Here is a 23,306-nt window from a genome sequence, read left to right on the forward strand (position 1 = left end):
CCCACATAGACCTTATTTAATCAAGTTTCTGAGGGTATCTTTGGAATGTCAACTGGGAATAGACAAAGAGACAGCTTTGCTTTCTTAACAGCCCAAATCTATACATGGTTTTCTACAACACAGCCCAAGAAGGTAAAATCCACTCTGTTTGTCACTTGACCTGACAGAGGAAGGCTCTCCACACTGATTCCTATAACCAGCAGTCAAATCCTACTGATGCCACAGATGTCAGACAAGATCCTATGCAAGTGGATCCTCAGAAAAGAAAATCCGCAGCAGACTGACCTAGAGATGCCATGATGAAGAGAACAACAAGAGAAGGAGCAGGCCGCTATTTCTTGGCATAATTGTTTAAAGTTCTTATCCCTCACCTTCCCAAAAGTCCACTGTTTTAAGTAATAATAAGGATCATCTGATTAACAAGAACAACCTATGCATTAGCAGTTGAAGAAAAGGTAAGGGGGCAAAAAGCAGGGGTTTGAGTTCTAGCTCCTCTACTAGGAGTGCCAACTCCTTACTAATTGTGACAAGAAAGGCACATTTATTAACCTAAGCTCAACTTCCTCATCTGTAAAATGTGGGTATTTTCTTTCTCAGGGTTATTAGACATTAATGACATTAGACATGTAAAATCCTCAGCATAGTATCTGGCAGATGGTAAGGACTCAATGATTGGTACCTATATATTTTCTCCTTTAACATTTTTATTACATTTGAAAAAAGCTTTTTAGGGGGAAAAAAAGGACAGAAAAAGAAAAAGACCAATTTGCAAGTGGACAATAAACAATTTTGTAATTTCTTGGAAACATCATGTTTAGGATAGCAGTTGGGGACCAAGTCATTCATCATAGGAGACTGAGTTCACCGAGAAGGCCGGGATCTTAATACTGTGAAAATTTCTATTCTACCAGATATTGAGTTTCCTTTAACACTATACACCTATTGTGCTGGTCAGTCACATTTTTAAACTGAAGGCAATCTACTTTTCACCCAAAAGACAGAATTACAAACTCAGTGAGCCTGCACAGGATTACTTTAATGGGGCTCCTTTATTTGATCTAAACCATACCTACTATTTCTTGTTGGCTTTTTTTTTTCTTTTTTGCCTCTTCTATCTCTTTAGAGAAAATAATGAAAATGGAATGCGTTATTTGAGGTGAAGAAGAACCATTTACATTTACTACGTGACATCTTTTCCATCACTTCCATTCCTTAAGTCCAACGACCTTGCCTTCCCTGTGATTAGGTGGGAAGGCAGGCACCCTGCCTCTCTGGCGCCCTTTGCACGTTACTAGGTTACAACTTTCCCCAACTGTCATGGGATGGATTGCAGTGGGAGCCAGAATGCTGTTCTACCCAGCACACACTCTGTCATACTAGTTTGCATAAAATTTCACCAGCTTTTGGTTTTGCAATGTTCATCTGGAATTCCTCATGTTCCTGTCAAAAACCTTCTTACTCCATGGTCACTAGGCTTCCTTAATGGTTTCTAGTGAGTGACTTATATCAAAAGCTGCAAAGCCCAGATAAATTATGCCCACCAGCTTGCCCTTGCCTACGATATTAATTCTTCTGTGGCTTCTGACAGACTAGAGATGCATACCTCGCTCCAGAAATACGATTTTCTCTAGTTCCTTGGCCATGTCCAATTTTTCAGACTGACATTTCAGAGGGGCCTGCTGGGCTGTGCCAGGGTTCAGTTCACATTTACAGAAACCAAGCCATTGCCTCAGAGTGGCCTGCAACCAGCAGAATGTTCTGAAAATATTCATTACTGATGACGGTGCTTTCCTATTACACATAACTCAACTTTCATTAACTATCTTCAGCATTTTTCCTCAGCTATTTTTCTTGCTGTTGTAATAAGGCCTCAGAGGCTATTACACATGACAGAGATCAAAATGGCTACCATGCCAACCTCCCCAGATCACCAGTAGAACAGGTGTTGGTGATAAATTACATATTTATTAGTAGTTCTACACACCATTTGTCAGTTCTTCCAAGACAATGAAAGCAATCAGCTTCTGGGAATTATACACACATTAACACTGCTCCACATATTCCAGGCCCTCTTTTAAGTATTTCTCACAGCCTCTCTTTCTTCCATATTCTCCTTATAAGAACAGACTCCTGATTTTGTGTTACCCATCTGACTAGGAACCATCTCAAAAATCACTAAGTGCGGGCGCCTGGCTGGCTCAGTCAGTGGAGCATGTGATTCTTGATCTTGGGTTTGCGAGTTTGAGCCACATACTGGGTATAGAAATTACTTAAATAAAAAAAAAATCTTTAAAAAAGAAAAAAAAATCTCTAAGTGAAGATCCAAAAGATCAGAAATGAAAAGCCTCCCTCCAGCTGGCCCACTTCTCACAGCACTGCTACTTGCTGAGTGAAGAAAGTCAGGTTGCCTCAATGTAGATCCTGACTTTTGGGTTCAGTAAAGTACTCCTAGTGTCTAGGATTCAGTGCCAAAAGCTCCCTATTCCTCCAAAGCCATCCCCCAAGAGGCCTCTGGTCTTCCCTGAGGGCCCTCCTTCCTTATCTGTGTATTCTGCCTTTTGAGAAGAATCAAGTAGAGGCACGAAACCAAGTATAAATCTCTGAGTTCTGTTTTTTAATCTCAAAAAAATCTCTCCCTGGTTATTTTGGGAACAAAGAGAACACCAGAACTGACATGGATAAGGCTCTGTCTTCAATTTTCTGTTTATTTATTTATTTTTTTTTAAAGATTTTATTTATTTATTTGACAGACAGAGATCACAAGCAGGCAGAGAGGCAGGCAGAGAGAGAGGGAAACAGGCTTCCTGCGGAGCAGGGAGCCCGATGTGGGGCTCGATCCCAGCACCCTGAGATCATGACCCGAGCCAAAGGCAGCAGCCTAAACCACTGAGCCACCCAGGTGCCCCTTCAATTTTCTGTTTAAATCAGAAAGAGTTCCCTGACCAACAGCGGTACTTACACAAGTGGACCGCATTATGGAAATCCAATAAACAAAGTCCAATCTTTCAAAACAGATGTTATTACGTCACTGGTTCCCAATCCTGGCTAATCATCATACTCAACAGGGGAATCAAAAAGAAAGAAAATAAATAAATACAAACAGATTCCCAGTTCCCACCCTCAAGAGATTCAGATTCAGTGTGTCCAAAGTAAAGCCCAGAAATTTCTTCTTTTTGAAAAGTTCCTAGGTGATTCTAATAAGCTAGGTTTGAGAACCACTACATTAAGGGATGGTTACTCACTTTATTAGAAGTTGCACCATGGGATTCCTTTAAATGGCTACATCCTCTGCCCCATGCATTTAATAAAGAAGTTTTAGAATTTGATAAATCAAAATTAATCTATATACCATATACCAAGAACATGTCTTTGACATTAAAGTAACAAAATCCCCTAGGAGTGGCCACATTTAGGAAGATTATAGAAAGATCATAACTGTCCATTAAGGGGCCCACTTACCTCATATTTTCTATAGTTCACCAACAAAGCCAAGAGGACAACAGCATCATACCCATGCTCCCTGCGACTTGGGGGATGAGACAGTATCTGTAACAAAAACAAGAAGTGAATGAGTACCAGTTCCTAGTTCCTAGGAATGCAGACAGAGAAGATTTGAGGAGGTGGTTTACCCAAAAGAGAGAGAGGTGACAGGGGAATTGACCTACCTGTAAAATTGCTTCAAATATGCTATTGATCATGACATACTCTAGGATAGTGTTCTGGCTGATGTTGTCTGTCACCTGAATACAACAAAAGGCTTTTTAAAGTCTATACTAAGGCACTCTGGTATCTCAAGTGTATCTCCTCCCCTACCATCTAAGATAATCAGAAATGTTAAAACATTCTACTAAACACTTAGTAGTCTTTTAATAAGCTCCCCTGAAGCTACCAGAGCCTGAGTAAGCAGACACTAGAAGGTAAGAAATTAGCAAATTAAAACTTTCCAAATCTCTGGACTTCCCATTGTTTCCCTGACACCCTCACATAAGCATTTACTTAACAGTTTCTTTACATTTCTCAAATGCAAAGGAAGAAGTTTGCAATCGGGCAGGGAAAGACAACTGCCTGAAGTAAATGAACAACACCCTGCCCTCCTCCCACTAGGAGATACAGGCCAGCTCCCAGTTATTATCAAAATCAGAACAAATAAAGAGAATCACAAAAACTGTTTCCAGGTAAGACCTGGTGAGAAGGGCAAATCTAACCATCCGGAAGACAAGAAATCTCTAGGAGTGGTACTGCTTAAGTGATAAATATCGCGGGCCCTGCAGGCTAAAAATGCCAGCAGTTGTTCCAAAGAGCAGCTTCTAGGAAGTGAAAGCCCATTCAACTCACTTCCTTCTACACATTCACCTGCAGTGGAGTGATGGGATGCCCGAGCAGAAATTTCTTTCTTTTCTCTTTTCCTTTCTAATTTAGGCTCAAATATTCAAATAAGTTTGCCCCTGCTGTTGATAAAACCCTTGACAGAGAAACATATAGATGGGTCACTTACAGTCACTAAGCAAAGGAGAAGTTTCAGACATAAACTCTTCAGACTTTCAGAACCTTCGGCACAAAGCAATGAATCCAAACTCTCCATCAAATTCTGAAAAAGAGATCCATTAAGTATTAAAACATACCAAATAACATCTCTACTGTGTCTTTGTCCAACTCTGGGTTATGTTACACAGGGTCACTGTCACATGACAATGAAGCAACCATACCATTCCCTCGGGCCTAGGCCTTGTAAGATTAGACAAAGAAAAGGAAGACTTCAAGGTGTAGCTATTTGGGGAAAAATGCTTTAGAACAACTGCACAGAACAATAAAGATTTCACTACTTTACCAAGTAAGTCTTTGCAGCCTGTCATCCTTATATAAACCTTTAGATTAGAATGAAGTAAATTGTTAAAAGGCTAGTGATAGTGGTTAAATAACAGATTAAAAACAATAAACTAATTAAAATTAATTAAATTAAGAAAAGTAAGTGGTTAAAGATTAATAATGGTTAAATCACCGTAGATAAAGTATATCATCTGATGAAGGCACACTGAACAAACAACAAAGACAATATCGCTACAGGCGATCACTGGCCATCTACACTACCCAACAAAGCTAGCCATGTCCACTCTGGCTGATTCTACTAGACAACATGATTGGAGTATACTACTTGTACTAACAATCAGCTATAGACCCAATCCGTTCAAAAGATGAAACCCTCACACACTACAGTAGAAGAAACAAGAAAAGAAATATTTGACAATGAATGAAGGAGAATGAATGAAGAATAGGATTTAGCATGCTGGAAGCTCAAGTGAAGGTTCAAAATAAACTACTTCAACAAATATACAGTGAGGGTCTACTATATGGTAAATACTGTGCTTTCAAAGAACTCAAGGAAAAAAAAAGATAATGACCCTTGCTCTCAAAGCATCTTTAGTCTACTAGAGGACAAAAATAAGCAAAAGCAAACAGTTTTATTTTTTCCTTTTTAAAAATTTTTTATTTAAATTCATTGAATTTATTAAATAAATTATTGAGTTTATAAAATTAATAAATTTATTAAATTCAATTAATTAACAGAATGTACTGTTAGTTTCAGAGGTAGAGGCCAGTGATTCATCAGTCTTACTAAGCAAACAGGTTTTTTTTTAAAGATTTTATTTATTTATTTGACAGAGATCACAAGTAAGGAGAGAGGCAGGCAGAGAAAGTGGGAAGCAGGCTCCCTGCTGAGCAGAGAGCCCGATGGGCTCAATCCCAAGAGCCCCGAGATCAGGACCTGAGCCGAAGGCAGAGGCTTAACCCACTGAGCCACCCAGGCGCCCCTAAGCAAACAGTTTTAATTTAATGGTTACTATGACAGAAATATACATGGAGAAGGGGAATTAGCTCAGAAGTCACCTATTCCAGGATTCCTCAGGGGTGGGTTAGATTTTGAAAAATCAGTAGGAATTAATTAAAACTTGAAGAAGAAAAGAATTCTAGACAGGAAGTATCATGATCAAAGACACATGAGGAATGAAATGGCCCTGGGTATGAAGCTGGAATACAACTTCCAACTTCCAAATTACGGAAGTACAGAATGAGGCACAGTGGTGAGATCAGGTGCAGTGGTGAGAGTGGAAATGGGAGAAATAAATAGGAAGCAGATCATGAAAGCTCTATAAGTGTAGCTAGGGAGTTTGGCCTTTATCCTGTTTGTGATGGGAAATTAATGTAGAGTTTTAAGCAAGAAAGATCTGAGTGTAAGATATATCACTGTGGTATCAGTGTGGATGACAGATTTAAAAACGGTAAGCCTGGAGGGAGGGAGATAAATGAGAACTAATCTGTCAATTTTCTGAGCAAGTTGCCATGCCTTTTTTCCCTCTGTATCCCCAGTGCCTGGCACATCAGAGCCAACCAATGCTGGTCAAAAGAATGAAAGAAGGCATCACTGCTAGTTCAGGTGAGAGACAATGGGGACATTGGCAGTAGGGAACAAAAAGAAAAGAAAGGTATGAGAAATATGAACTAAGGCAAAATTAGCTGATCTTGGTGATCATCTGGATATGAAAGATGAAGGGAACAGTCAAGAATGACTCCCAAGTTTTTGGCTTGGGTGACTGAGACAACAGGTGAGGCCATCAAGTTGGGAATGAATGAAAAAAAAATTGATGAAGGGAAAACATTTTGTAGATATAAAGCAAGAGATACTTTAGGGATGTGTGAATGGGTATAATCAGCAACTGCTTATAGAGTATACAACTCCGAGATTCATGACAGGATGTTAAAGCAAAAAACAGACTTAGTAATCAGCAGCATACAGGCAATAGTGAGAATCATGAGAATGAGAGAGATCTGGGATTTCACCACCATATAAATATGAGCTGTATAGGAGAGAATTAAAAACTAACTCCGAGTACTCAGTCTTTGTGTATTTATAATTGTATATTCACAACGTTTTTGAAAAATAACCTAATCCCTACAAGGATTCTTTGTCAAATAGATTATTTTAAATTTAATGAGTGATAGAAAACTAATTCTTTGAAGTTCATATTATAAACAACCTTCATTCAAGATAGTGTCAAACACTATAAATCAGATAGCTGATAAGGGACTTATATCCAAAATATATAAAGAACTCTTACAACTCAGCATTAAAAAGACAAATGGGCAAAGGATTTGAAGAGACTTTTCTCCAGAAATATATATAAAAGAAAGATAAAAAACAATTGTTGACAAGGATGTGGAAAAATCAGAACCCTTATACATTGCTGATGGAAATGTAAAATGGTATAGCAACTTTGGAAAACAGTTTGAAAGTTCCTTGAAATATTAAATGTAGAGTTGCCATATGACCCAGCAATTCTCCTCCTAGGTATATCCCCAAGACAGCCGAACACCTACATCCACACAAAAACTTGTTCACAAATGTTCACAGCAGCCTTATTCATGAGAGCCAAAATGTTAAAATATCCCATATGTCTATCAACTGATGAATGAATAAAATGATGCAGTACATTCATACAATGAAATATTCATCAGCCAAGAAAGGGAATGAAGTACTGATACAGGCTACAACGGGGATTAAACTTGAAAACATTATGCCACGTGCAAGAAGCCAGATGCAGAAGACCACATATAATTCCACATCTGTGAGATGTCCAGAATAGGTAAACCAAGAGAGACATAAAGTAGATTAATAGTTGACAGGGGCTGGAGAGAAGGGGGATGGAGAATGACTGCTAATGGGTACATGTTTTCTTTTTGGAGTGATAAAAACGTTCCAAAATTAACAGAGGTGATGGTTGTACAACCCCGTGGAGATACTAAAAGCCACTGAATGAGGGGCACCTGGCTAGTTCAGTTGGTAGAGCATGTGACTCTTGATCTTTGGATTGTGAGCTCAAGACCCACACTGGGTATACAGATTACGTAAATATAAACTCTAAAAAAAACAAAACAAAAAACCACACACACAAAAAACAAAAAGAAACCCACTGAATTATTACACTTTAAAAGGGTGAACTGTCGGTGTGAATTATGTATCAATAAAGCTTTTTTTTTAAAGTGTCAAACAATAGAAATAAAAATTCGGATAAAGTCACTGTGTTAAGTAAGAAAACTTAAGTTTAGAACTAAAGTTACCCTTGTATATTATATTTCCCTTGTTATATTTTATTTGAGTTCCTAAATGTTTTTAAGAATATATGAGCATGGGGCGCTGGGTGGCTCCATCAGTTGAGCAGCTACCTTCAGCCTGGGTCATGATCCCGGGGTTCTGGAATGGAGCCTCATGTTGGGCTCCTTCCTCAGCAGAGAGCCTGCTTCTCCCTCTCCCTCTGCCTGATGCTCTGCCTACTTGTGCTCTATCTCTCTGCCAAATAAACACATAAAATCTTTTAAAAAAATAAGTAAGCAAAGAGATCTTGTTTGCAAATAAATGTAAAAAATATTATATATCCATTTGCAATTAAGGGTTATATTTATTTTTGTTTGTTTTTAAGATTTTATTTATTTATTTGACAGAGAGAGACCCAGTGAGAGAGAGTACACAAGCAGGTGGAGTGGGAGAGGGAGAAGCAGGTTTCCCACCAAGCATGGAGCCTGATGTGGGGCTCGATCCCAGGACCCTGAAATCATGTCCTGAGCCGAAGGCAGATGCTTAGTAACTGAGCCACCCAGGAACCCCTGCAATTAAAGGTTATATTTTTAAAAAAATGTATGCTTTAAATCAAAAAATAAACCACTCAGTCTTTATCCTGCAGGGGAAGGATATTTCAATCTACATTTGAATTTCAACTCTTCTTATTCAGACAAACCATATCTGTAAAACAAAAATATACAAATTCAAGAACAAATTCAACCATTTGTATCTACCTGAGTGCAAATCGTCTAGTACAGTAACTGTCTGCAGATGGTATCCATGAACAGCTGTCAGAAGCAGCCATCCACAGGCACATCTGCAACTTATGCCTCACCTTCATGCACAACTCTGCCTTGTCAAAGCCCATCAGCATGTTGATAATGTCAAACCCAGAGGTAGATTTATTCTTTTGATGGACTCCTCGAATGAGTGCACACAAGGTCTGCAGAGATTAGAGAAAGAATTCTTTTGTAGAGAGAAGTCTTAAAACATGAAGGGCACTGGATCTGCTACCTCAACTGCAACCTCAGAACCTCCTCCTTACACAGCTGACATTCAATTGCTCTGTCACTCTCAGCTCCAAAACTGTCTGAGTCTTACTATGTGCAAAATCCAAAAATGAAAAAAGGAATAGCAATTGAAACTGCTATCATCCTCTTTTTTTGCTGTTTTTTTTGGCCTCATCCTCTTTTCAAAAACTGCATTGCAAACAGAGATTGGAAGGTGAATTCAAAAATAAAAACAGTTCTTGAGTTTGAGTCATGTGATTGGTGGAGCTTTCCTTTATTTAACATTAATTCTAGTATTTACATAATAATTGATAATTTTTAGTATTTTTTAATAACTACAAAAGTTATTTCCATATAATGACCAATTGCTTCAAAACTAAAATTCTTTATACTCCCCATCCACTACTGACTAGCTGTGTAATCCCAGACAAATTAGTTAACTTTTCGTGCCTCAGTTTTTTCATCTATAAAATGGGAATGACAATAACAGCAACCATCTAATAGGGATGTTGTAAAAACTACGTGAATTAACACCGTAAAGCACCTGGAATAGTCCCTGGAACTTTGTTAATACTCCAAGAATAGTGTTTGAAACCTTGTTAAAGCTTAAGCCTCATTATAATAATGCAAGCCATTACAACAATGTACTGTATTTTTATGGGTCACCAAGTGACTTAATGCCAGTTTATTTCCAATGAATTAAAAACAGTTTACCATTCATGCCCACACAGTGAGTCACTGCAATTATAGGAAGCATAATTTCCAACTTTCATTTCAGCTTTCAGTGAGCCCCTACAACTGAGATGCCCAAAATGCAAAGTCCTTCTTTCTGGGACATCAGTTCAATTGATAATTTCTACAATCTACTGATGAGAAAACTGGGGCTTGTGATTTACCCAATTCGTAAGTTAGAAATTTAAACCCAAAGTATCAAAAGTTCCACTAAAATCTTTTATGTTGTCATGGATTCTTCATATTCTAAGCTTGCCACTTGCCAATCACTGACCTAGCTACTCAGCCTGATCTAGGCTACACTGGACCTACTATTCTATAAACTTCAGAAATTTTGCTCATCATTCCTTCATTAAAAATTTGCTTCTAAAATGCTGAGTATTTACCAGACACTGTCCTACATGCTAGGAAGAAACTACCAAAGTCTTTGCTTTCAAGAACCCTATAATGTATCCCCATCAACCCAATGTTTGGCACATAACTGTCTTTCGGGAAATAATTATTCAGTGACCATGCCACTTAGCATAAGAACAACGATTCTTAATGTTTTCTAAGTTACAGACCCTTTTGAAAATCTGATGAAAGCTCTCTTTTCAGAAAAAATGTACCCACACACATAAAATATTACATATAGCTTCTGCGAGTCAAGGACTCCTTGAAACCTCAGATTAAGAACTCCTGATCTAGTAAGAAAATACTATATTAAGAATCTCTTCTGATTTTTGCTGTAGACCATCCATGACTCATAGCTTCCCCTCTATCACTTCCTTTCCTCAAATAATCATAAGATTTCTGTCAAGCTGCCCTGGCATTAGATAAAATTATATAAATGGAAAAGATTACTAGTATAACTGTCAATTTGTTTAACCAGTAAGATGGCTAAACAAACATGGCATAGATGTTTATGACTGAAAGGAAAACAAAACAAAACAAACAAAAAGAACTTGATACCTAAGGGCAACTTAAGGTTCCTCAGGTCCCAACACACGTGTTACAATTCCTTTCCCCTATTAAAAAAACATCCCTAGTCTCCCAACCTTGTACCTGCAATGCATTGACAACTCGAATTGGATGTTCCTCTCCGAGAGCCTGGATGCAGTGTTGAAATAAGCAATTAATATTATCCTTGATCTTCATTAACTCCTCACCATCAAGAGATTCCAGCTTGCCTTCTAGGTAATCCAAATTCACCTACCAAGGAAAGGGTAAGGGTGTTATTTTTAGTAACATTTTTATTGAACTGTATTTAATGTGAGTGCATTTTTAGTGTAGCACCTAGAACATATGAGAAAGCAACTTCAATTACCAAGAAAATCCAGAGATACCATCAAGTTTACCTTCATAAGGAAGAGCTCCTCCCAAAATCGAGGACTGCACTTACTCGGGTCTTCTGTCTGAAACGAGAAAACAAGCAGGTTCAATATTGCCAGCTAACACTGAAGCATTAAGAATACATCTGAAAGGGGCGCCTGGGTGGTTCAGCCACTTGAGCGTCCAACTCTCAGTTTCAGCTCAGGTCATGATCTCAGAGTAGTAGGATAGAGCCCTATCTCAGGTTCCACACTGGGTGGGGAGTCTGCTTGGGATTTTCTTTCCCTCTCCCTCTGCTCCACCCCAGCTCACACAAGTGCGCTCTCTATCTCCCTCAAGTAAATAAATAAATCTTAAAAAAAAAAAAAAAAGAATACATCTGAAAGGGTCACTTATACATCAACATTACCTTTCAAAATTAACTTTCAAAATGCTTGTTCATTCTATACTGTTATAATAGGGTACAACAGTTTCAGAGGCTTTTTTCTCCAAAATGGAAGACACTGTGCATAGATATATATTCCCTGTGCCAAACGTTAAATAATGGCTCAAAGAATCTCCCTCAAATCTTTATCTTCTAGCAAGAAGTGAACAAAACCATCTGAATAAGATAGTCACATTATGACATGTCCCCATCACTCTCTGTAGGGTCTTCAAAGCCCTTTCACATACATGAAATACAATGGCCCAGACAGCCAGGTATGGTAGATGTTATGAGTATCCTCCTTTTAGCTGGGACACCTGGGTAGCTCAGTCAGTTAAGTGTCTGCCTTCAGCTCAGGTCATGATCCTAGGGTCCTGGGATTGAGCTCCCATTGTGTCAGGCTCCTGCTTGCTTCTCCCTCTGCCCCTCCCCCAACTTATACTCTCTCCCTCTCTATCAAATAAATAAATAAAATCTTAAAAAAAAAAAAAAGTATCCTTCTTTTAGGAAAGAGGATCCACAAAGTTATTTACACCAGTACAGGAGCCAAAACCTAGACCACATTATCAATACTGCCATGGTTTACAACATCCTGTGTTGACTGCTGCTACTCGGCCTCCTGTATGCCTTTAGTTCTCTGCACAGAGCTTTTAATATTCTTTCCTTAATTCGAATCAGTCTAAAAGGTTAACAAAATTATAGTGCTAAGATACAAATCTTCTCAGCAATAATTTTCAAACAGAAATTCTAAAGAGTCAAAGGCTTCTGTTTAAGGAGCAAAATAAAACAAGAAATCCTACTTTAGAGGAAGGCTAATAACATAAAACCAGTAGGTCAATCACCCACTATCACCCTTAAGTTGACCTTTTAAAATTACTACCAAAATAAACAATAAATAAAAGTACTACCAAGAACTAATATCTTCATTAGTTAAGAACTCTTGATCTAGTAAGAAAATACTATACTAGGAATCTCTTCAGGATTTTTATCTGAGAATGACACAGAGAAGCAACATTTCTGGCCTTCTCAAAAGATGCTCCTTCAGTGATTTTTTTTTACCTCTTTCTCCTAGGAGGGGTCACACTCACACTTTGACTCTCACACTTTTTTTTTTTTTTAATTTATTAATTTGAGAGAGAGCACAGTGGGAAGAAGCAGAGGGAGACAAGAGTCTTAAGCAGACTCCAGGCTGAATGCGGAGCCCAACGCGGGGCTTGCTCTCACAGCCCCAAGCCAAAACCAAGAGTTGGACGCCTGGCCGACTGTACCATGCAGGCACACCTTGATTCTCACATTTCTATGTCAGGTTGTTATGTATATATGAAACTCAGACTACTCATGGGTTGGCACTTCCCATCCTCAAAGCTCACTCAATCAATAGTCCCATGCATACCAACCTTACTTAACACAGAAAGAGCCCTAACAGGATCTAAGTACCCATTCATTTTCTCTATATAACCACCTGTAATGACCTGTGCAATTCTGTATTAATTTTTTGCATATCAAACTCTATCTATAAAGCTTTCCAAGAGTTAAAGGTTTTACTTGATTGCATTCTTTATTCTGGGCCATGTGGCAAAGCTGAACAAGTAAGGGGCCTTGAGTCAAACACTAAGGTTCAAACCATGACTCCATCAGCTTCCAGCTACGATCCCCAGTTTACTCATCTATAAAATGCTCTTTACATGGCACATGTGAAAACATGGCGCTCTTGCAGCATTCTTGTCAGAATTAATGTACTTACTGATGCACTTAGATGCCAGGCACATAGTAGAAATTCAAAACATGGTAACTTTTTTATAAGTATTATTCCGTTTTACATGCACTAGTTATGATCAGAATTTCAGAAGGTAAGTACCCCTATAGGGTATATAATTACTCTAACCCTCCCTGAAAGGGTAGATTTCACAACAAAGGCTTGGACCATGGTCAATCAGAAGTTATGAAGACCCAAAGAAAGCCTCAATCCAATCTAATAATTAATTACTAATAACTTGTCAGTTATCTTATATAATTGGAGAATATGATAGACTAAGCAATTGTTCTGTCCACTAACAACTTGAGATGGAATATAATACTTCATCTTTTAAAAATATTTGAATCACAGAATTCTAGGGCCAAAAGGAACTTCAAGGAACATCTAAGATAGAAGAGTCCTTATGTTAGATCATACAGAAGACAAGTCTTTCTTAAAGATACTCAGAAACAAAAGCTTTCCAATCTTTCCTCCCTCTTTCAATTGTTTTACTGAGCTCATGGCAACAATCTATAAGAACAACAATCTAGGGGCACCCGGCTGGCTCAGTGGGTTAAGCCTCTGCCTTTGGCCTGGGTCATGATCTCAGGGTCCTGGTATTGAGCACTCTGCTCAGCAGGGAGCCTGCTTCCCCCCAACCCTGCCTCTGCCTGCTGCTCTGTCTACTTGTAATCTCTTTCTCTCTGTCAAAAAAATAAACATAATCTTAAACAACAACAAAAAAAGAACAATCTATAATTATTAATACATGATCATAATTTCGATCATAAGAGAGCTCACACTCACTCTCACCCTTGTTCTCTCTTTCTACCTCTGAAGAACTGAAATTTAGCAGGCGAGGATGAGCTTATTTCTCATTTTGGAACAAGAAGCTAAGGAGTCAAGCTGTGCAGAATTGTCAGAGCTCCAGGCCTTACCATAAAGATCTCATCATACATCAGCACCACTTTTTCCTTCAGTGGCTTTTTGGAGGCTGAAGATTTCCGGAGCAAACCTCCTCGTTTCTCCACCTGTGCCATGGTTAAAGAATCTGTGAAAAGAAAGCCACAATCAGTGCTATAAAAGCTCTCCTAGATGCTGGATAGTCTGTCGAAAAGCTCTCAATGGGAAATTTTTTAGGAAGGAGAAAAATGATAAACAACCATGTAATACATCTTGTGCATCTGTCCAACACCCCATCCCTGACCAGGTAATTTCAAGGCTTAAATCATTACTTGGCCTACAGCAAAACACATTTTACATCTTTAAAACATGCCAGTAGACAAGGCTTACAGCAGATCCAAAACCAAGAAGGAAAGTGTAACTAGCTCCATCTATAATAGATCTGGCTATATATTTGAGGTTGATGGAAGGAAGGCTGCAAAGCACACACTGCCCACAGACTGATGGTGAAGTTAAATTTCAAGTATTGATTGAGCTTAGGACCATTAAGGCAGGAAGTGTGCTGCAGACTGATGTGCTCCATTGATTTCCCCAAAGTAAGAAGGCCCTCATCACTGCAAAGTACTTGGCCTTCACTGCCTCATAAATCACACTGCACTTGACTGTCTTCAGAAATTCCTCTGGAAAGAGACCCAAGGCAGAAAATAGCAGTTATAAGAACAAAAATTAAATCTGATTTCAAAATAACCCAATATAACAATATACTTCTTTCAGATCTAATTATATATATTTATAACAGTATTGCAGATTAAACCTCAGTGTATTTTTCAATTCTATATGAAAGTAATTCCATGAATCATGCCCAAATTTCCCATCTTGTTTCAAGGAATTTCAATTTTTTACAACTGAGAACTTGAAATCCCATAGGTCTCCACTTTGGATTTACACATTTCCCCTCACTTCCCAGATTCTTTCTACTGTTGACAAAATTCCCATCTCTCTTAAATTCTAGGCTCTAGTTGTGAAACTTAATCTCACCCAACGGCAAGTATGCACAGTAGCAAGGAGCCTGATTTTTACTTCCAGAAAAATCCAAAGCAACAGAATAAAATTAATTTTGTTCAATGACTTTTGGAAAATATGTGCTATCTTTCAAATCAAAATTAAAATTTTATTTAAGGAAGAGATGCATCTAACAGTGTAAAAGATTGGGTGCCTGGGTGGCTCAGTGGGTTAAGCCACTGCCTTTGGCTCAGGTCATGATCCCAGGGTCCTGGGATTGAGTCCCGCATCCGGCTCTCTGCTCAGCAGGGAGCCTGCTTCCCTCTCTCTCTCTGCCTGCTTCTCTGTCTACTTGTGATCTCTTTCTGTCAAATAAATAAATAAAATCTTTAAAAAAAATAGTGTAAAAAATTGTATCTCAGACACTGTCTTTCTTTAATATATATAGCCAAAAATGAGATTTACCTTTGAGCACAAAAAAATACAAATCACAGAAAATTTCTCCAACTAGATATGAAGCATCTTTAGCACAGGAACTACATCTTATTCTTTTTCTATAAGCACTTGGCTCAGGGTATAGGCTCAGTGTATGCTCATCACTGACTGATTTTGAAATAAGGGGGGTAGGACCTGAAAAGTCCTAACTGTGACCTAAAATTTTATTAAGATCTGTCTCTATCAAGGCCTCACTGAGTCCTCAAATTCCATTATGGTCCAGAGAAAACTGAAGGAAAAAAATAACAACAAAAACAAAAAAGAGAAAGAGAAGATGCTTTGGGGCAATTTATACTATATTGATCAAGGTTTTGCCTTAAAGCATGAAATACAGCCTCCGTTCAAAACATTCCTGTGTCTTTTAAATAGGCTGTCAAGAGGAAGATATCCTTATGGGGGGAAAATAAATTGGAAATCAACAGGACCCATTAAAATAAATCAAATGCAATGCAATTCTAAGTTTAGTGGATATAGATCTTTCATGTGTTCAGCTTCAACCAGTTGATTAGCAAGAATAGCAGGAACTCTGAGTTCCTGGATGTGAAAAGCACCTGTTTACAAACAGGCCCCTCTGAGGATTTATAATTGGGTTACAGCTAATCAATGTCCATCCCAAATCTAATAAACTCACTTTCCCTATTTCAGAATCAATACTTTCTAATAAGCAAAAGGGAATAGGAGAGTGGGGAAAAAAAAAATTCCAATCCAAAGTACCAAGTTTCCTAAGAAGTTAAATTATTTTCATCACTCTCCCTCCATTTGGAACAGGGGGAAATTCAACCAAAGGCCTCATCTCATTACTCTATGTCATCATCAGAGGCAACTGGAATTTACCACCCAAGCATGTCTGAAATGTGACTGGAAACTAACAACATAGTCTCCTCCTCCTGCCAGCACTTCTACCCGTGGAACACAGAAAAGTGTTGGGAGGATGGTGGACTAAATGCAGAACCCCTAAAAGTTTTTGGGGGGACTTCAGAAATTCAGCCTCTGCTCTTAAATCTAGAAGTAAAATATCTGACTAGTAGAGCACGTCAGTAACGACAGTGTAATCTATGTCCTCCAGGGTTTTTCTCCTCTTTCACAACCCTCCTCTTTGAAGAAAATGAGGAGCAGCTAAGGAGCAGCAAGGCATAATGGACCAACCAACCAGCAGATGAGACTAGAATACAGGACACTGAGTAAGTCACTGTGCTTCCTAGTTTCCTTACACATAAAACAAGGAGACTGAACTAGACATACTATTGAATTATCCTCTCAGCATCACTGAAATACCACCAATACATATGAAACACCTAGAAGTTGTAAAGCAGTGGTTTAGGCACTATGGGGTTACAAAGAGGAAACGACAGACCTGATCCTCTCACAATCTACTGGCAGAGACAGACAAATAATAACCCCACAGCACAAGGCAAGTCATGAGAAACAGAGTAAAAGCACAAAGAAAATGTTATGGTACCATGAGAAAGGAAAAGAAGCATTCTATGACTACACTATGACTTCTGTGATCCGGGATTTTAAATCCTTCTGGCAAAGAAGCAAATAGAGCAAGCCACAGTAATCCCACAGAAATGTCATCTTAGACTTTAACACAGTTTCTCAGAAATAAGATTTAATAGGCAAAGTATAAAAGAGAATCAGGCAACATACCAATACTAATTTCAACTACCATCCAACTTAGGAATGGTTTCAAATCCTCCCAACCCAATGGTAAATCAATGAAGTCTTTTATTCCTAAACCTCAGAGACTGCTGGTCCCATGACCTGCTGCACAACTCTCTGAAAGACTCAAGTCACACATCTTTTTAAGAATATCTTTAGGCAATCCAGCCACAAATGTCGTAAATCCACATCACTTCATATCCCTTCAGGATAAAATAACCAAATATTGAGATTTTTTTTTTAATATTTTATTTATTTAAGAGAGAGAGCACGGTAGGGAGTGGGGAGACAGCACGCAGAGGGAGAGGGAGAAGCAGGCTGAGCTGGGAGTGTGCAGTGGGGCCCTGGGACCATGACCTGAGCCAAAGATGGATGCTTAACTGACTGAACCACCCAGGTGCTCCAAGATTTTAAAACCTAAAGCCAAACACTTCCAATGTCTAATATGCAAGAAATGCTAGTTATATTTAGCTATTCATTTATTGTCTTCTTGAACACAACACAGTACATGCCAACTCTAGTATCAGAAAATTAATTTAGGGGCGCCTGGGTGGCTCAGTTGGTTAAGCGACTGCCTTCGGCTCAGGTCACGATCCTGGAGTCCTGGGATCGAGTCCCACATCAGGCTTCCTGCTCGGCAGGGAGTCTGCTTCTCCCACTGACCTCTCTCCTCTCGTGCTCTCTCTCTCTCTCTCAAATAAATAAATAAATAAATAAAATTAATTTAATAGAAATTCACTCTAATTTCTAGAGTTAATAGTTAATCTACCAAAAGTCTTGGTATTTTATCTATATGAGATGATAGATATTAACAAAACCAACTGAGGTAATCAATTCACAATATATGTAAATAAAACCATCATCCTATATACCTTATACACTGATGTATGTCTATGATAAATCTAAAAACAAAACATCTTGGGTTTTAGTCCCAATTCTTATACACTCATATATAAACTTTAGTTTTCTTTCCTTCCCTGGGCTTCAACTTGCCAGGGAACCAGTGGTAAGGATATACAGAAAAGGGAGACTCTGTGCACTGCTGGGAATGTAAATTGGTTCAGTCACTACAGAAAACAGTATAGAGGTTCCTCAAAATATTAAAAATAAAACTATGATATGATCCAGCAGTCCCACCTCTGTGTATATATCCAAAGGAAATGAAATCACTGTCTTGAAGACATATCTGCATGCAGCCTGATGTTCACTGCAGCACTATTCACAATAGCCAAGATTTGGCAACAACCTAAGTGTCTATCAACGGATGAATGGATAGGAAAATGTGGCAGACACATGCAATGGAATATTATTTAGCCACAAAAAGGAAGGAAATCCTGCCATTCGGAACAACATGAATACACTTACGTGAGGTGATGGATGAATGTGTTAACGAACCTTATCATGGTAATCATTTCATGTGTATCAGAGCATCACATTTTATACCTTGAATTTATATATCGAAGTTCTATCAATTATATCTCAAGAAACCAGGGAATAAAAAAGCCATGGATAGCTTTCCGTAGGCTTCCAAATTTAATGGCCTGTGTTTAATGGCTCTAGGTTCATACTGATAATGGACTACTATCAAGTTATCACCCTCTCTTCACTGTCAGGGAGGCTCCAAAACACTATAGGTAGATGCTGAAATAAACATCCTAAAACATTCCACCTAATACATAAGAAAAATGAGAAGAAAATAAAAAAAAAAAGAAAATGAGTAAAAACAAGTGTGCCCATGACCTAGAAGAAATCATGCATAGGTCAGGGATACATTCACTCCCTAGGTACTTACTGAGCACCTGTTCAGTGCTAAGGGCTAGGGATACAGCAATGAACAAGACAGATAAGATTTCTGCATTCACAGAGTTTTCATTCTAGAGGGGGGAAAGACAACAAACAAGTGGAGCCAGTGACAAGTACCTTGAAGACAAACTATCTAGGGGGACTACAATAGACTCGGAGATTAGAGTAGGCCATTAAGATAAGGGATAGGTGAGCAGATCAGAATAAAAGAAAGGAAAGAGCCATGTGAAAGTCTCAGGAAAGGTGTTTCAGATAGAGGGAATAGCAAATGCAAAGGCTTCAAGATTTGAACATACTTGGCATGTTCAAGAAACGTAAATGTCGGGCACCTGGGTGGCTCAGTGGGTTAAGCCGCTGCCTTCGGCTCAGGTCATGATCTCAGGGTCCTGGGATCGAGTCCCATATCGGGCTCTCCGCTCAGCGGGGAGCCTGCTTCCCTTCCTCTCTCTCTGCCTGCCTCTCTGCCTACTTGTGATCTCTCTCTGTCAAATAAATAAATAAAATCTTAAAAAAAAATTTTTATGACATTTCAGAAAAGGAATGTTCATACTGTAGGCACTCTGGCATTTACATTTCTTTTTTTTTTTTTTAAAGATTTTATTTATTTATTTGATAGAGAGAGATCACAAGTAGGCAGAGAGGCAGGCAGAGAGAGAGAGGAGGAAGCAGGCTCCCTGCTGAGCAGAGAGCCCGAGGTGGGACTCGATCCCAGGACCCTGAGATCATAACCTGAGCCAAAGGCAGCGGCTTAACCCACTGAGCCACCCAGGCGCCCTCATAAAATTTTTTAAAGTGGGCATTTCATGTTTGTGTGAGTTTTTTTTCTTACATAAAGAGAATTCAAATGTCCATTAGCAGAGTAGGAAGATAACATATTCATATAATAAAGTATTACCCAGAATGAGCTTTTTTACCCAGAAATTTAAAAGAACTTACTAAAAAAAATTAATAAATTTCATAGATGTTGAATAAAAACCTCTGAAAGAAAAAAGTATAAACAAATGATTCCAATTATATGTAGTTCAAAGACAGCAAAATTAATCTATGGTGATAGAGGTTGGAATACTGGTTACCCTGTGGGGAGATGAGTGGGAAGGAACACAGGAAGGCTTCTTAGATACTGAAAACATCTTGTATATTGATTGCAGTAGATCTACACACAAATGAGTAAAAAAAAAAAATTCATCAAGTTGTACACTTTACATTACATAAGCTATTCCTCAATCTAAAAGAAAAAGCCACGGGGGAGAGGGGTAGGGAGAGGGTGGTTGGGTTATGGACATTGGGGAAGGTATGTGCTATGGTGAGTGCTATGAAGTGTGTAAACCTGGCGACTCACAGACCTGTACCCCTGGGGCTAATAATACATTATATGTTAATAAAAAAATTTTAAAAATTTTAAAAATAAAAATTGGGGCGCCTGGATGACTCAGTGGGTTAAAGCCTCTGCCTTCGGCTCTGGTCATGATCCCAGGGTCCTGGGATCGAGCCCCGCATCAGGCTCTCTGCTCAGCAGGGAGCCTGCTTCCCCCACCCCCCACCTGCCTCTCTGCCTCCTTGTGATCTGTCAAATAAATAAATAAAATCTTTTTTAAAAAATTAAAAAAATAAAAAAAATTTTAAAAAGCCAGCACATTCATACATACATGAAAATTAACAGCACTCATGCAGAATACTAGTACAGAGGCTAGTAGGAATCCTGACTTGTACACTCAGGACACCAATCAAAAACAACAATTAGGGGCACGTGGGTGACTCTCTATTTAGGCTCAGCTCATGATCCCAGGAATGTGGGATTGAGCCCCAGGTGGGCTCGTGCTCAGCGCTGAGCATGGGGAGTCTGCCTATCTTCCTCCCTCGGACCCCCTCAACTTGCACACATGCGCCCTCTCCCTCTCTCTCCCTCTTTCAAATAAATAAATAAAATCTTTTTAAAAAGTAGAGAACACTTGCTTAGCACTTACTATGCACCAGGCACCATTCTAAGCATTTCATATATATTGATTTTATCCTCACAGACCTATGATCCAGAAACTTTACAAAGGAAGCAGAGGGGCGCCTGGGTGGCTCAATGGGTTAAGCCTCTGCCTTCGGCTCAGGTCATGATCCCAGGGTCCTGGGATTGAGCCCCTCACCGGACTTTCTGCTCAGCTGGGAGCCTGCTTCCTCCTCTTTCTCTGCCTGCCTCTCTGCCTACTTGTGATCGGTCTCTCTGTTCAAAAAAAAAAACTTAAAAAAAAAAAAAGAGAGTCAAAAGCTTAACTGACTGAGCTACCCAGGGGCCCCTAGTGTCTCTCTTCTTAACCACTGTACTATACTGTCTCTCAAAAGGCAGAGGAGGAGGGCAGAAGTGGTGTGACCTACACATAAACAAGGCAGAAGCTCTGCAGAGAAACCACAATCAGGTTCCAGGTAAGTGAGGACGAAGAATATGTACTCACTGGCCTTAATGAACAAACTCTGGGATGTCCAGATATCTTGAGTTTCAACACACTAGTCTGCCAGTGGGTAGAGGTGCCACAGTAAATAGTAAAAGTTGCACATGCATGTGTGACACACACATGTGTATATAAATATTGATAATGGTAAAGTGCTATACAAGTGAATGGAATGGTAGAAAACTCGGAAGAAAACACTGGAGAGGAATCTGTCTAGAAAGTTGATAGATGTATCCAATACGATAATTAAAAAAAAAAAACAAAAACAGCTGAAATACACTGATATCCACAATCTACAAGATTTAATTGATAATATTTTAACTGGGCTTAGCCGGTGCTCTGAGGGTAATTCTCCACCAGAATTTCATAATGAATGGAAAGATACAGTAAGACAGAGAGATGAAGGGAGAGTAAGTCAAGGATAAATCTGTACAGCCCTGAGCTTAGGACAGATTATGCTTTCCCATCACAGAGCTGTGATCAATTGTTGCAGAATCTCCTGAGGTGCCTGCAAATACAGATAGATCCCTAAGCCCCCTTTCCCCACTACTGAAACAGACTTTTCAAGATAAGGACTAGGGGTCTACATTTGTTTTGTTGTTGTTGTTGTTGCCGTTGTTTGTGAGGATAGTTGACACCAAGGGTCTAGATTTTTTTTTCCCCTTAAGATTTTATTTATTTATTTATTTATTATTATTATTATTATTTATTGTTTGTTTATTTATTTTATTTATTTGACAGGGAGAGACACACGAGAGAGGGAACACAAGCCGGGGAAATGGGAGAGGAAGAAGCAGGCTTTCTGCCAAGCAGAGAGCCTGATGCAGGGCTCAGTCCCAGGACCCTGGGATCATGATCTGAGCAGTAAGGTAGACACTTAATGACTAAGCCACCCAGGTGCCCCAAGGTCTAGATTTTTATTTTTTTTTTATTTTATTATTTTTTTAAGATTTTATTTATTTATTTGACAGACAGAGATTACAAGTAAGCAGAGAGAGAGGAGGAAGCAGGCTCCCTGCTGAGCAGAGAGCCCGATGTGGGGCTCGATCCCAGGACGCTGGGATCATGACCTGAGCCGAAGGCAGAGGCTTTAACCCACTGAGCCACCCAGGCGCCCCTAGGTCTAGATTTTTAATAAGCACCCCAGATCAGTGGTTTTCAACTGTGGCAATTTTGCCATCCAGGGAATATCAGTGGCCAGAGACATTTTTGGCCATCACAACTGGTAAAGGAAATACTGCTGGCATCTAACAGAGGTCAAGGATGCTGCTAAACATTCTACAATGCACTGGACAGTTTCCACATCAAAGAATTATCTGGCCCAATATGTCAACAGCACTGAGATTGCAAAACCCTTCCCCCAAGTCATTCTGATGCTCACTAAAGTTTGCAAAGTACTCATTAAAGCCCCAAACTCACCAAATGCTTTGAAAGGAACATGAGAAGAAGACATAAGACAATTTTGAGAGGATAAATAAAATTTGTCACCTCTAGAAAGTCACTGGAACAACACTCACCTACTCCCAGTTCATTCTTCCCATATTAACTCACTAATGGCATCCCTTCCCTTAGGGTCTTAGCCTCAGTTTGTCCATCTGTGAAAGATCATTACAAGACACACTGACTATATTAATCCACAATGCTTAGTGAAGAAGATGAAAATCCTATCTGCCCAGAA

The 23,306-nt window shown here is 39.1% G+C and overlaps 1 protein-coding gene across 3 annotated transcripts in view; it reads right to left on the minus strand.

The window, feature by feature from the left end:
* ARMH3 (armadillo like helical domain containing 3) overlaps positions 1-23,306 on the minus strand; it is a 184,172-nt gene that overhangs the window by 155,948 nt on the left and 4,918 nt on the right. For all 3 annotated transcript variants that reach the window (XM_082722373.1, XM_082722374.1, XM_082722375.1), the window contains exons 2-8: positions 14,264-14,376; positions 11,193-11,249; positions 10,900-11,046; positions 8,949-9,056; positions 4,496-4,588; positions 3,666-3,740; positions 3,460-3,546 (exon numbers count right to left, since the gene is read on the minus strand). In XM_082722373.1, the coding sequence (XP_082578499.1) occupies positions 3,460-3,546; positions 3,666-3,740; positions 4,496-4,588; positions 8,949-9,056; positions 10,900-11,046; positions 11,193-11,249; positions 14,264-14,376 (680 nt within the window). The remainder of the gene's footprint in view (positions 1-3,459; positions 3,547-3,665; positions 3,741-4,495; positions 4,589-8,948; positions 9,057-10,899; positions 11,047-11,192; positions 11,250-14,263; positions 14,377-23,306) is intronic.

Source organism: Mustela nivalis (assembly GCF_964662115.1).
Source record: "Mustela nivalis genome assembly, chromosome: 2".
Taxonomy (NCBI): Eukaryota; Metazoa; Chordata; class Mammalia; order Carnivora; family Mustelidae; genus Mustela; species Mustela nivalis.